This window comes from Jaculus jaculus, chromosome 14 (assembly GCF_020740685.1).
Source record: "Jaculus jaculus isolate mJacJac1 chromosome 14, mJacJac1.mat.Y.cur, whole genome shotgun sequence".
Classification (NCBI taxonomy): domain Eukaryota; kingdom Metazoa; phylum Chordata; class Mammalia; order Rodentia; family Dipodidae; genus Jaculus; species Jaculus jaculus.
This window is the reverse complement of record NC_059115.1, coordinates 59,258,873-59,272,572: the sequence shown is the minus strand read 5'-3', so window position 1 is coordinate 59,272,572 and position 13,700 is coordinate 59,258,873. Positions and strand designations below refer to the sequence as shown.

Genomic DNA, 13,700 nt, shown 5'->3' with positions numbered 1-13,700 from the left:
CCTCTTTCTCTCATTCTCTCTCTCAAATAAATATATTTTTAAAATAATTTTTTGCCAGGTGTAGTGGTGCACACCTTTAATCCCAGCACTTGGGAAGCAGAGGTAGGAGGATCACTGTAAGTTTGAGGCTACCCTGAGAGAGACCCTATCTCAGAGGGGGGGGGGGGCGGGGGGAATAAATTTGATGGTTATAGCCTCTTTTGACAAAAGTCAAGTGGAAGCTTCTCAGTGGAGTCATGACCATCATCTCTATAGGATTCTGATTCTCTATAGGATTGGTTTTCACTATCAGCTGTGAGTTCCTTCCCATTGAGCAGGTCTCTTATCTAGTCACAGAGCTACTGGTTACCCTCCTAGGGTGAGTGGCAGTATTGCACAGGTGTGTGCATCTTGTCTGGCTGTTGCTTTTGTATCTAGTAGGATCCCCTGCTTGTTCACGACGTTGGTGGTCTTTTTCCCCCAGCAGCTCATGTAGCACTTCTAGGAATAGCCATCAGGGAGCTGGCTTCCTTCCTAATTTCTGCAGATCTTGACACACTGTGTTAGCAACTCAAGGTGTCTTTAGCAATAGGGTGATCTTTTAGTTCCAGTGGGTAAACAAGTGGTTTGATAGAAACCTACCTTGTTTTCTGGACCTCATATGTCTCCCAACCAACAGCTCACCATGGGATATAGCCCATTTCTGGCACTGGGAATTACAAGCCAGAGCACATGTTTTTAGGATTAGGCTTTCTCCTATCCTCTCTGGAACCTTTCTGCCCAGGTAATCCCCGCTTACTCCTATTGGAGGGGGGGGGGGGATTGACAAAACATTTACTAAAAAACATATTTTTGAAGCCAGGCATGGTGGCACACACACCTTTAATCCCAGGACTTGGGAGGCAGAGGTAGGAGGATCGCCATGAGTTCAAGGCTACTCTTGAGACTACGTGGTGAATTCCAGGTCAGCCTGGGCCTCAAGTAAAACCCTACCTTGGGGAAAACAAAACAAAACAAAAACACATTTTTGGTTGTGTGTAATGTGTGTATGTGTGAGATGTGTATGGATGTGCCCTTGCAACGAATGCACTTGCCTGAGGTGGGCTGTGCTTGCCTGCAGCAGCAAAGGCAAAAAGTCCAGTGTCACACTTCATCGCTCTTCTGCCTATTCATGCTTGAGCCTGTTGTTTGTCTCTTTCTGGTTTCAGAACCTGTCGCCATTTTTGTTGAGCTCACACTATATCCAGGTCTTTGCTCCCCTAAGAGACTGGGGCTACATGCACATGTGGCCATGCCCAGCTGTTCTGGGATGGTCTTGACCCCATCCTAATGCTTGTTCAGGAAGTGGCTATCTCTCCAGCCCTGAGAAAACATAAGAACATTTTGATTCTGTCGTTTATTGAATGATGAATGCTAGTATACAGATTATACTTGTTAAAACCAACTTCTGCTATGAAGGAATATAACTACTTCTATATGTATCATTCACTAGGTCTCATAACCTAATCTCTCTCCACCCTAACTCCTTGCCTGCACATCAATGAACACATTACACAATTTAAAAATCAAAAGAACAACTAAAATGTTACCTTTGAGGGCTGGAGGGATGGCTTAGTGGTTAAGGCATTTGCCTGCAAAACCAAAGGACCCAGGTTCAATTCCCCAGGGCCCATGTAAGGCAGATGCACAAGGAGGTACACACATCTGGAGTTCATTTGTAGTGGCTGAGGTCCGTGGCACACCCATTCTCTCTCTCTCTCCGTCTCTCTCTCTGTCTTTTGTTTTGTTTTGTTTTGTTTTGTTTTTTCAAGGTAGGGTCTCACTCTGGCTCAAGCTAAACCTGAAATTCACTCTGTAGTCTCAGGGTGGGCTCGAACTCTCAGCGATCCTCCTACCTCTGCCTCCCGAGTGCTGGGATTAAAGGCGTGTGCAACCACGCCCGGCTTCTCTCTCTTTCTCTCAAATAAATAAATAAACTCTAAAAATAAATAAACTTTAAAAAAAATGGTACCTTTGAGATTTATGCTACTAACATAATTATAATTATGGTGCTGAATAAATAGAAAATATTTTACAAAGAAAATACTTCAGCTGGGCATGGTGGCTTATGTCTTTAATTCTAACACTCAGAAACCTAAGATCTAAGGATTGGATGAAAGTTTGAGGCTACAGAGTGAGTTCCAGATCAGTCTGGGCATGTGAGACACAGCCTCAAACATACAAAACAAGGGCTGAAGAGATTACATAGTGGGTAAGGTACTTGCTTGCAAAGCCTAAGGACCCATGTTTGACTCCAGATCCCACATAAGCCAGACACACAAAGGTGAGGCAAGCGCAAGGTTGCACACATCCACTAGCTGGTGCAAGCGTCTAGAGTTTGATTGCAGTGGCTAAGGCCCTGGTATGCCATATTCTCTCTCTCTCAAATTTTTTCTTTTTTCTTTTTTTTTTTTGGTTTTTCAAGGTAGGGTCTCTGGCTCAGGATGACGTGGAATTCAATATGTAGTCTCAGGGTGGCCTCAAACTCTCAGCAATCCTCCTACCTCTGCCTCCCGAGTGCTAGGATTAAAGGCATGCGCCACCACGCCCGGCTTCTCTCTCAAATTTTAAAGAAAAAAAAAGAACTTTTCCCTTTAATTTGCTCATTTATTTTACTTTTAAAATGAGTAAACAGGCCTAAACTATCAGTTGAAATTGTCTACCTCTTTTATTTTCATATGCTTCTGTCTTTTAGCCTAATGCCATTCATGTTTATTCCAATAAACTTAATGGAATCAGGGAACACTTGTCAAAAAAGGGGCAAGACTAAATTTTTGAGGGGAATTGATGTTGGTAATATAAAAAGTGTGTGTGTGTGTGTGTGTGTCTGTCTGTCTGGAGAACAAACCCACGGCTTCATACAAACCAGCACTACAACTTGAATTTTAGCCCTATTTTATTGAAAGTATAACTTTTTTTTCCTTTTGCCAGATGATTAAAAAAGCCATTAATAATGTCAGAAGAATGACTTCTCATCCAACTCTTCCTTACTGTAAGTAATTAGCAATATAATAATATTTAATATAATATAATAATATAATAATAATTGGCAATGATTCTTTTATCTTTGTATGCATTTTTGTTAAATTTTATTATAAGAAATTTATGGGAAGCTTTTTGTTTCAGTTGAAAGATAGCCTTTATTATCCTACTTTGTTTATATAGTCTTCATTTCAAAATTGAATTATAACTAGAAAAATGTTTCCTTAAGTTAATAGAGAAAGCTTGCTGAATGCAGCCAATAAGTATTTGACATTTTAACTATATGTATCTAAGTTAGCACATTTTATCTTTAAACATTTCTGGATTCCTTGGACAATGCCAAATTGAAATTGTTAATTCTTTAGTAATATGATTGTGATATTTTAATGTACAGACCATAACCATACCTTGTTTATTTATTGGCTGAGTATAATCAGATTATATTATGCTCCTTTTGTCAGTTTGTCTATCTGACACATTAATAGTAAGCCTGTCTCCAACCCAAGATATTATTGATAAGCAAGAAACACTTGGCAGTTCTTAAAGCCATTCTTACCCTGTATAATAAATGGTTATTAGGGCTAGAGAGATGGCTTAGCAGTTAGGGCACTTGCCTGGGAAGCCTAAGGACCCAGGTTCGATTCTCCAGTACCCACATAAGCCAGATGCAGAAGGTGGTGCCTACATCAAGTTCATTTGCAGTGGGTAGAGGGCCTGGTGTGCCCATTCTCTCTCTTTCTCCCTCTCCCTTCCTCTTTTCTCTTTCTCAATGTTTTTAAAATAAATAAATAAAGTGGTTATTAGTAAATTCTCATATTCTGAGGTAGAATATATACTTTTTCTGTTCTTATTTCTAAGACTCTCAAATGTTTCTCTTCCTTTAGCCCAAAACTTAATTAGGAATTTATTGGAGGGATGGACTTTGGTGATGTCGGTCAATATTCATGTTGTCAGGTGAATATTGTAAGGTTATTTTTAATGCCATTTTCCTGTCATTCTCTTTATCAACTTGACAAACCATAGTAAGAGAGCATATTAAGGGCCAGAGAGATGGCTTAGTGGTTAAGGCACTTGCCTACAAAGCCAAAGGACACAGGTTCAACTTCCTAGGACCCACATATGCCAGATAGATGCACAAGGTAGCAAAAAGTTTTTAAAACATAAAGAGTGTAAGAGGTGTTCTTGTCCCTCCAATTTATATAGTTTGTGCTGGGCGTGGTACACACCTTTAATCCCAGCACTCAGGAGGCCGAGTTAGGAGGATCACTGTGAGTTTGAGGCCAGCCTGATACTACATGGTGAATTTCAAGTCAGCCTGGGACAGAGCAAGACCCTACCTCAAAACAACAGAAAAGGTTATCACATCTTTTCTTGTGGGGGAGAGTTCAATAAAAGATAAGTGACAGAAATCAATGTTCTTTTCTGCCATATTACAATTTGTACTATATGCATCTTATTTTTGAAATTGCATACTTCCTAAAAGAATGGCTCAAGAAACCATATAGTTATAAAGTACTTTATTCTCATTTATTTATTTGAGACACAGAGAGAGGCAAAAAGAGAAAGAGAATAGGCATGCCAGGGACTCCAGCCACTGTAAACAAACTCTAGATGCATGTGTCACCTTGTGCATCGGGCTTGCCATGGGTACTGGGCAATCAAACCTGTGTACTGTGGCTTTGCAGGCAAATGCCTTAACTACTAAGCCATCTCTCCAGCCCAAAATCATGTATTTTTTTTAATTTTATTTTTATTTTTATTTTAAAATCATGTATTTTTAAATGAAGAGAATAACTTCTGATACTTTTACTAGAGATATAAAATAATATAAGTGATTGGGTCATTTTTCTTATATTGAATTTATTCAACAGTAGAAGTAATGTGAGAAAGAACCAAAAGCAGTGTAATTTTGCCTTCTGTACTGGCACATGGCTGTGATCTTACAATGCTAGAGAGGCTCAAGGTCAGCCTGGGCTACAAATGAGACCCTTTGTCGAAAGTGAATATAGTATGTTTGTGTTACACTTTCTGTGTCTGGTGTGGGGGGTGTATGCATATGAATGTGCCCAACAACGTCCCATGTGCTCATCTGTGGCTGGGTTTCCTTGCTTGCGGTGACTGGAGACAGAGCTTGTCATTTCTTCTTGAGTACAGGCAATTCCTGGGTCTTTGTTCTCCTGTGGGACTGGACTTACAGAACCACGTAGCCATATTCAGCTGTTATGTGGGTCCTGAGGATGGAACTCAAATGATCTTTCAGGCTTCTTTGGGCCCTTGTGCTTGTACAGGAAATGCTCTTAACTGCTGAGCTGTGTCTCCAACCCAAGATATTATTGATAAGCAAGAAACACTTGGCAGTTCTTAAAGCCATTCTTACCCTGTGTAATAAGGTTTGCAACTTTCCTGAAATATTGAAGAAACCTTTCTGTCAGCATTACTGCAAATATCCCATGAAGTGTGTAATTTACAGTGGAATTTTTAAATCCCAGGCAGGCCCATAATTTAAATAATGACACTTCCAGCTTCAGAGGCTATTAGTGGACGTATTTTCAGAATTATTGGGCAATAGTAAATCACTATGGCCTTCTGAGTTTTATGTATTCAAAGAACTACCATAACTGGAAAATAAAAGAATTAAAAAGTAAAAGCTAATTAATTAGTGATATTTTTCTATCATACCTTTTTATGTCATGAATAAGTCCCACATTTAATTCAACAATAAGTGGATTTTATGCAAAGCAAATGTTACAGGATAGGATCTTTTTTTTCCTCAGGGTGGCCTTGAACTCACGGCAATCGTCCTACCTCTGCCTCCTGAGTGCTGGGATTAAAAGGCATGTGCCACCACAAATGGCTGATAGGATCTTTTTTTACTTTATTTATTTGACAAAGAAAGAGAGAGAGAGAAAGAGTGGGCGTGCCAGGGCCTCTTGCCACTGCAAAAGAACTCCAGATGCATATGCCCCCTTGTATCTGGCTAAAGTGGGTCCTGGGGAATCAAACCTGGGTCCTTTGGCTTTGCAGGCAAATGCCTTAAAACTGCTAAGCCATCCCTTCAGCCCTGATAGGATCTTTAAAAAAAAAAACAACCTTTAGGGCTGGAAATGGCTTCATGGTTAAGGTGCTTGCCTGCAAAGCCTAAGGACCCAAGTTCAATTCCCTAGTACCCACATAAGACAGATGCAAAAGGTGGCACATGCATCTGGCATTTGTTTGCAGTGTCTAGAGGCCCATGTATACCCATATTCATTCTCTCTCTCTCTCTTTCTCTGATAGCCTTTTTCTTTCTCTCTCAAATAAAGTATCGCAGTTAAAACTTCTCCATTGTGGTTACTGTGACTTTAGTCAGGTTTACTCACTTATCTAGAAAACGTAGGTTCTGAGTCTGTTCTGTTTGTGCATAAAATTAACTGGAGTTGGAGATGAACAAATTCTAAACTTATTGAATTAAGTCACTCTCCTAATTCTTTATCTTTCCAAAACTACCTGAGTGAGGCCTCTTTCTGGTCCAGTCCGTTTTATATCACTCAGTACATCTTAAAGACCTAGCCTGGAACAAAAATGCTCAAGTTGTGGTAGAGCTCAGATCTGAGAGTGACATTTTTGTGCCAACCTACAAATGTGCAGCAAGAAGCACTGAGCATCGGGGGTTCAGTGAGCACCTAGCATCTATATTATTTTCTCAGTTGTGAACAAATACCTGGCCAGAAGCAGCTTTGGGAGGAGTGGGCTTAACTCAGCCTTCAGTTTCAAGGGATTACAGTCCATCATGGTCAGGAAGGCGAGAGGCAAGCCAGCTTGTCACATTCCAGTCAGAGGCGTGAAGCAGAGAGAAACCGGAAGTGAGGAAGGCATACTACCAGTGGGATCCATCTTTTTCACCAAGGATCTACCTATTAAATTTTCCACAGCCTTCCCAAACAGTGCTACCAAAGGAGGATATGAGCTTTTGGGGGACATTTTGCATGGAAAGCCAGCAGCCTCTAACCCTGGTTACTCATTGCTCCTGAGGGTTTTCATAAAGTACTGTCCTCTGGGTCCATATTCTGAAGCTCCTGTTGTTAAAGACTAATGTACTTGACATTAACATGCAAAGTGACCCCAATTTCTTCTATTCAAGGATGGATTGTCTAAAAATTAATCATTTGTATTTTTTTAAAATTATTTATTTATTTATCTGAGAGCGACAGACACAGAGAGAAAGACAGATAGAGGGAGAGAGAGAGAATGGGCGCGCCAGGGCTTCCAGCCTCTGCAAACGAACTCCAGACGCATGCGCCCCCTTGTGCATCTGGCTAACGTGGGTCCTGGGGAACCGAGCCTCGAACCGGGGTCCTTAGGCTTCACAGGCAAGCGCTTAACCGCTAAGCCATCTCTCCAGCCCTCATTTGTATTTTTTAATTTTTTTTTATTTGCAAGCAGAGAGTGAATTTAAATATATGGACACTCCAAGTCCTCTTGCCACTGCAAGTGAAGTCCAGATGCATATGCCACATTGTGTATCTGGCTTTATGTGGGTACTGGGGAATTGAACTTGGGCCAGCAGTCTTTGTAAGTGCCTTTAATTAACCACTGAGCCATCTCTCTGGGCCCTAAAAATTTATCTTTATTTTTTATTTTTTTATTAGTTAGTTTGTACTCAGCGAATACAGTCAATTTGGTACCATTGTTAGGCTCATCCATGTCCTACCTCCTCCCCCTGGCCCCTCCTTGTTGAGGTATATGGGTCATGCATTCTGGAATTAGCCCTCAGTTATAGGTAGGATAAATGTCTCTGCATATCATGACCCAACATGTGGCTGACATTCTTTCTGCAAAAATTTATCTTTAAATGTAAGTTAGTGACTTTTCTCTCCCATGTAAGGCTGTGGTCATCCAGTCAGTACTGCTGCAAACAACCCTCCCCCTACCCCCAGAAGGAAAGACTTAACCAGCTTCTTTTTTTTTTTTTTTTGTTTTATTTGAGAACGGCAGAAAGAGAAAGAGGAAGATATATATAGAGAGAGGATGGGCACCCCAGGGCCTCCAGCCACTGCAAACGAACTCCAGACACACGCCCCCTTGTGCATCTGGCCAACGTAGGTCCTGGAGAATTGAGCTTAGAACCAGGATCCTTAGGCTTCACAGGCAAACGCTTAACTGCTAAGCCATCTCTTCAGCCCTTAACCAGCTTCTTATGAAGCTTCTTGGTTTTAGTAATTTAAAAAGAAGAAAAATATGAAAGCCGGGCATGGTGGTGCATGCCTTTTAATCCCAGCACTTAGGAGGCAGAGGGAGGAGGATTGCTGTGTGTTTGAGGCTACCCTGAGACTACATAGTGAATTCCAGGCCAGCCTGAGCTAGAGTGAGACCCTACCTCGAAAAAAAAAAAAAAAAGTGGCTGGAGAGATGGCTCAGGGATTAAAGATGCTTGCAAATCCTGACAGCCTGTGTTCAATTTTCCAGCACCCATATAAAGCCAGATGCACAAAATGGTGTAAGCATCTGGAGTTCATTTGCAGTAGCAAGAGGCTCGTACACCCATTCCCTGCCCCTTTCTCTGCTTGTGAGTTAATAAGTAAATATTTGACGGGGTGGGGGTGGAGAAAGTAAAAGAAAACAAACTTTGGTAAATGTATTAGAAGATTTTCGGTTTTAAAGCAAGTTTTGTCATTCATGAAGGTTGGTATTTGCCCCCTTTTCTGCTTTGTTATATTAAAGCATAACAGTTTTATTTGAAATTAAGCAGGTCACAGGCTTGGTATTATTTCTCAAAGTCTGATAAGAGTAATGGGCAGGTTTGATGTGTAATTTTTCGAATATAAATTTGTCTGTGATTTTGAGCACCTATAGTAAAAATGTAAACCTAGTTTACAAGAAAAAAAAAATAAATTTTTTTTTTTTTTTTTTTTTTTTTGGTTTTTCAAGGTAGGGTCTCACTCTAGCCCATGCTGACCTGGAATTCACTATGTAGTCTCAGGGTGGCCTCAAACTCACAGCAATCCTCCTAACTCTGCTTCCTGGGTGCTGGGATTAAAGGCATGCACCACCATGCCTGGCTTTAATTTTAAAGAAAAAATAATTTATAGGAATCTAATTTAAATATTTCTATTTTGCTTGAAGACACGTTCTCAGCCAAATGAAAGTACATAGTGCCTTATTTTATTTTATGAAAACTATACACAGTAAATTCATATAAAGGGGTTGATTTACTTCTAGATTTTTTTGATTAAGAACTTCCACATTGGATGAAGAAGTACATTTTCCTAACTATTCTAAATATGTAATTTTATTGTCTTACAATGCAGATCTGACAGGAGCTCAAGATGGAAGTGTCAGAATGTTTGAATGGGGCCATTCTCAACAGATAACCTGTTTTCGATCTGGTGGCAATTCAAGAATTACAAGAATGAGATTTAACTATCAAGGAAATAAGGTAGTATAAGAAATGTAAATTTTATTTTTTTTTTATTTTATTTTTTTTTGGTTTTTCGAGGTAGGGTCTCAGTCTAGCCCAGGCTGACCTGGAATTCACTGTGGAGTCTCAAGGTGGCCTTGAACTCACAGCAATCCTCCTACCTCTCCCTCCCTAGTGCTGGGATTAAAGGCGTGCACCACCACGCCCAGTTTGAAATGTAAATTAAAAAAAAATTTTTTTTGTTCATTTTTTATTTATTTATTTGAGAACAACAGACACAGAGAGAAAGGCAGACACAGAGAAAGAGACAGAATGGGCGCGCCAGGGCCTCCAGTCACTGCAAATGAACTCCAGACGCGTGCGCCCCTTGTGCATCTGGCTAACGTGGGTCCTGGGGAATGGAGCCTCGAACCTGGGTCCTTAGGCTTCACAGGCAAGCGCTTAACCGCTAAGCCATCTCTCCAGCCCTGAAATGTAAATTTTTAAAAGGTTTATAGATATCACTGGTTTTTTTTTTAATTTTTAAATTTTTATTAACATTATCCATGATGCTAAAAAGAAATATCCCATGGTAATTCCTTCCCTCCCCCCCTGACACTTACCCCTTTGAAATTCCATTCTCCATCATATTACTTCCCCATCTCAATCATTGTACTTACACATATACAATAACAACCTATTAAGTACCCTCCTCCCTTCCTTTCTCTTCCCTTTATACCTCCTTTTTAACTTACTGGCCTCTGCTACTAAGTATTTTCCTTCTCATGCAGCAGCCCAGTCATCTGTAGCTAGGATCCCCATATGAGAGAGAACATGTGGCACTTGGCTTTCTGGGCCTGGGTTACCTCACTTAGTATAATCCTTTCCAGATCTATCCATTTTTCTGCAAATTTTGTAACTTCATTTTTATTTACCGCTGAGTAGAACTCCATTGTATAAATGTGCCACATCTTCATTATCCACTCATCAGTTGAGGGACATCTAGGCTGGTTCCATTTCCCAGCTATTATAAATTGAGCAGCAATAAACATGGTTGAGCACATACTTCTAAGGAAATGAGATGATTCCTTTGGATATATGCCTAGGAGTGCTATAGCTGGGTCATATGGTAGATCAATCTTTAGCTGTTTTAGGAACCTCCACACTGTTTTCCACAATGGCTGGACCAGATTGCATTCCCACCAGCAGTGCAGAAGGGTTCCTCTTTTTCCACATCCCCGCCAATGTTTATGATCATTTGTTTTCATGATGGTGGCCAATCTGACAGGAGTGAGATGGATCTCAATGTAGTTTTAATCTGAATTTCCCTGATGACTAGTGACGTAGAACATTTTTTTAGATGCTTATATGCCATTCCTATTTCTTCCTTTGAGAATTCTCTATTTAGCTCCAAAGCCCATTTTTTGATTGGCTTGTTTGATTCTGTAGGGAGCTAATGCAGACGCCATTACAAGATGGCGCTGGCTTCCTGCCAGTCTTGAGGTAATCAATTCCTTATTTAGTCAGCGCCTTGGCGCCAACCTCGCTTGAGGTTGCGCATGCGCTTGACGCACCTTGTCTTAAGCCTATCCCATGGCTCCTGGTGGCGGGTGAGCTTTGGCAGCCAATCAGTAGACGCCCCGTAGTGCTCGACCCTATAAAAGCAGCTGTAACGCCATCAGCTTTCCTGTTAACCAAGAGGCTCTCCAATAAAGTGTGATCAAGAAGGATCTTCGTTTGCTGGTCGTTCTTCTCCTGCTGGTCAGGGGGTTCGCCACAGATTCCTTATTATTTATTTAACTTATTGAGTTCTTTGTATATCCTAGATATTAATCCTCTATCAGATATATAGCTGGCGAAGATTTTTTCCCATTCTGTAGGTAGCCTCTTTGCTTTTTTCACTGTGTCCTTTGCAGTGCAAAATCTTTGTAATTTCATGAGGTCCCAGTGATTAATCTGTGGTTTTATTGCCTGAGCAATTGGGGTTGTATTCAGAAAGTCTTTGCCAAGACCAATATGTTGAAGGGTTTCCCCTACTTTTGCCTCTAGCAGTTTCACAGTTTCAGGTCTGATGTTAAGGTCTTTAATCCATTTGGACTTAATTCTTGTGCATGGCGAGAGAGAAGAATCTATCTTCATCCTTATGCACATACATATCCAGTTTTCCCAACACCATTTGCTGAAGAGGCTGTCTTTTGTCCAAAGAGTATTTTTGGCATTTTTATCGAATATTAGGTGGCTATAGCTACCTGTGCTTACATCTGGGTCCTCTATTCTGTTCCACTGATCTACATGTCTGCTTTTGTGCCAGTACCATGCTGTTTTTGTTACTATGGCTCTGTAGTATAGGTTAAAATCAGGTATGGTGATACCACCAGCCTTATTTTTGTTGCTCAGTATTATTTTAGATATTTGAGGTTTTGTGTGATTCCAAATGAATTTTTGGATTGTTTTTTTCTATTTCCATGAAGAATGCCTTTGGAATTTTTATTTTAATTTTTTTTGTTCATTTTTATTTATTTAAGAGTGACAGCAAACGAGAGAAAGAGGCAGATAGAGAGAGACAGAGAATGGGCACGCCAGGGCCTCCAGCCACTGCAAACGAACTCCAGACGCATGCGCCCCCTTGTGCATCTAGCTAATGTGGGTCCTGGGGAATCGAGCCTCGAACCGGGGTCCTTAGGCTTCATAGGCAAGCACTTAACTGCTAAGCCATCTCTCCAGCCCGCCTTTGGAATTTTGATAGGGATTGCATTAAATGTGTAGATTGCCTTTGGTAAGATTGCCATTTTCACAATATTGATTCTTCCAATCCAGGAACAAGGGAGGTTTCTCCACTTTCTAATGTCTTCTGCAGTTTCTCGCTTGAGGGTTTTAAAGTTCTCATTGTAAAGATTCTTTACTTCCTTGGTTAGGTTTATTCCAAGGTACTTTATTTTTTTTGATGCAATTGTGAATGGGAGTGATGCTCTGATTTCATCCTCTATGTGTTTGTTGTTAGCATAAATGAAGGCTACTGATTTCTGTGTATTTATTTTGTATCCTAGCAGTGTCAGTTTCTTTAGCATCTGATATCTACTCCAAATTGATCCAGCACCAAGTAGCAAGTAACATTTGACAGCTTGTTAAAAATGTGTGTTACTGACTTATCCGGATCTGCAGGATTACCATCTGCATCTCTGGTTTGTAACCCTACTCATGTTTTGAGGAGCGCTGCACTAGAGCTAGGCCACCAGCAAGCTGTTATTTACTCTCATGTTTGTAAACATGTATCACATCAGTTACTTCTCTGTTTTTTGTTGTTGTTGTTGTTGTTGTTGTCTTTGGGTATTTACCATTACAACAGCTAGGTTAAGGACAGAGACCTTTTGTTAGGCTAGCCTAAAGTAATCATTAATTAGAGCCACATGAAAATGTTTGCTGACCTTAATATATATCCTCTACTGTCTTGTCTTTCCATCTTGCCGCTTTTCTTATATTGCTTTTTTGAAACACCTTCAACAGCGATGGAGAGGTAAATTAGCCTGCTCTTGTCTCCAGAAATGCTTCATGGAAAACTGTTCACACAGACCACAGCCAGCAGTACTTGGTGCCTTTTCCTCCCCTGCTTCCCGACCTTTACCCCTTTTCACGGTCCACTGTGTGCCGCTGCCTTTCTTTTTACTACTTTTGTCTCGTGACAGTATTTGAATTTCACAGAAGTCACTATTATTTCATTTTTAAATAAAAACAAATCATGAGATCTAATTTCCTAAAAACTATTAACAGCCTTTGTCCCATGTTAGATTTAGTACAGATCTGACTACACCAGATGAATATCCCTTTCTGAGAATCAAAACAGTGAAATGCTTTGAAAAGTACTTGTTTTTTGTTTGTTTGGTATTTTTTGAGGTAGGGTCTCGCTCTAGCCCAGGCCAACCTGGAATTCACTATGTAGTCTTAGGCTGGCCTTGAACTCACAGGGATCCTCCTACTTTAGCCTCCCAACTCCTGGGATTAAAAGACTGTGCCACCATACCTTGCTGAAAGCACGTTTTGGATTTTGGTTTTTCAAGGTAAGGTTTCACTCTAGCTCAGGCTGACCTCCTACCTCTGCCTCCCAAGTGCTGGGACTAAAGGCGTGCGCCACTAGGTCCAGCTCCAGAAACACTTTTAAATTTTTTTTTCTTTATTTAAATAATTTGCATGCAGAGAGGGAGGGAGGGAGAGAGAGAATGAGAATGGGCACACCAGGGCCTCTTGCCACTATAGACAATTCCAGATGTATGTACGACTTTTTGTATCTGGCTTTACTTAGGTACTGGGCAATTGAACCCAGACCATC

General features: G+C 40.6%; 1 protein-coding gene across 3 annotated transcripts in view; it reads left to right on the top strand.

Moving 5' to 3' along the window:
- Positions 1-13,700, top strand: part of Dmxl1 (Dmx like 1) — a 153,014-nt gene that overhangs the window by 123,514 nt on the left and 15,800 nt on the right. For all 3 annotated transcript variants that reach the window (XM_045134454.1, XM_045134452.1, XM_045134455.1), the window contains 2 exons: positions 2,950-3,010; positions 9,288-9,415. In XM_045134454.1, coding sequence (XP_044990389.1) covers positions 2,950-3,010; positions 9,288-9,415 — 189 coding nt within the window. The remainder of the gene's footprint in view (positions 1-2,949; positions 3,011-9,287; positions 9,416-13,700) is intronic.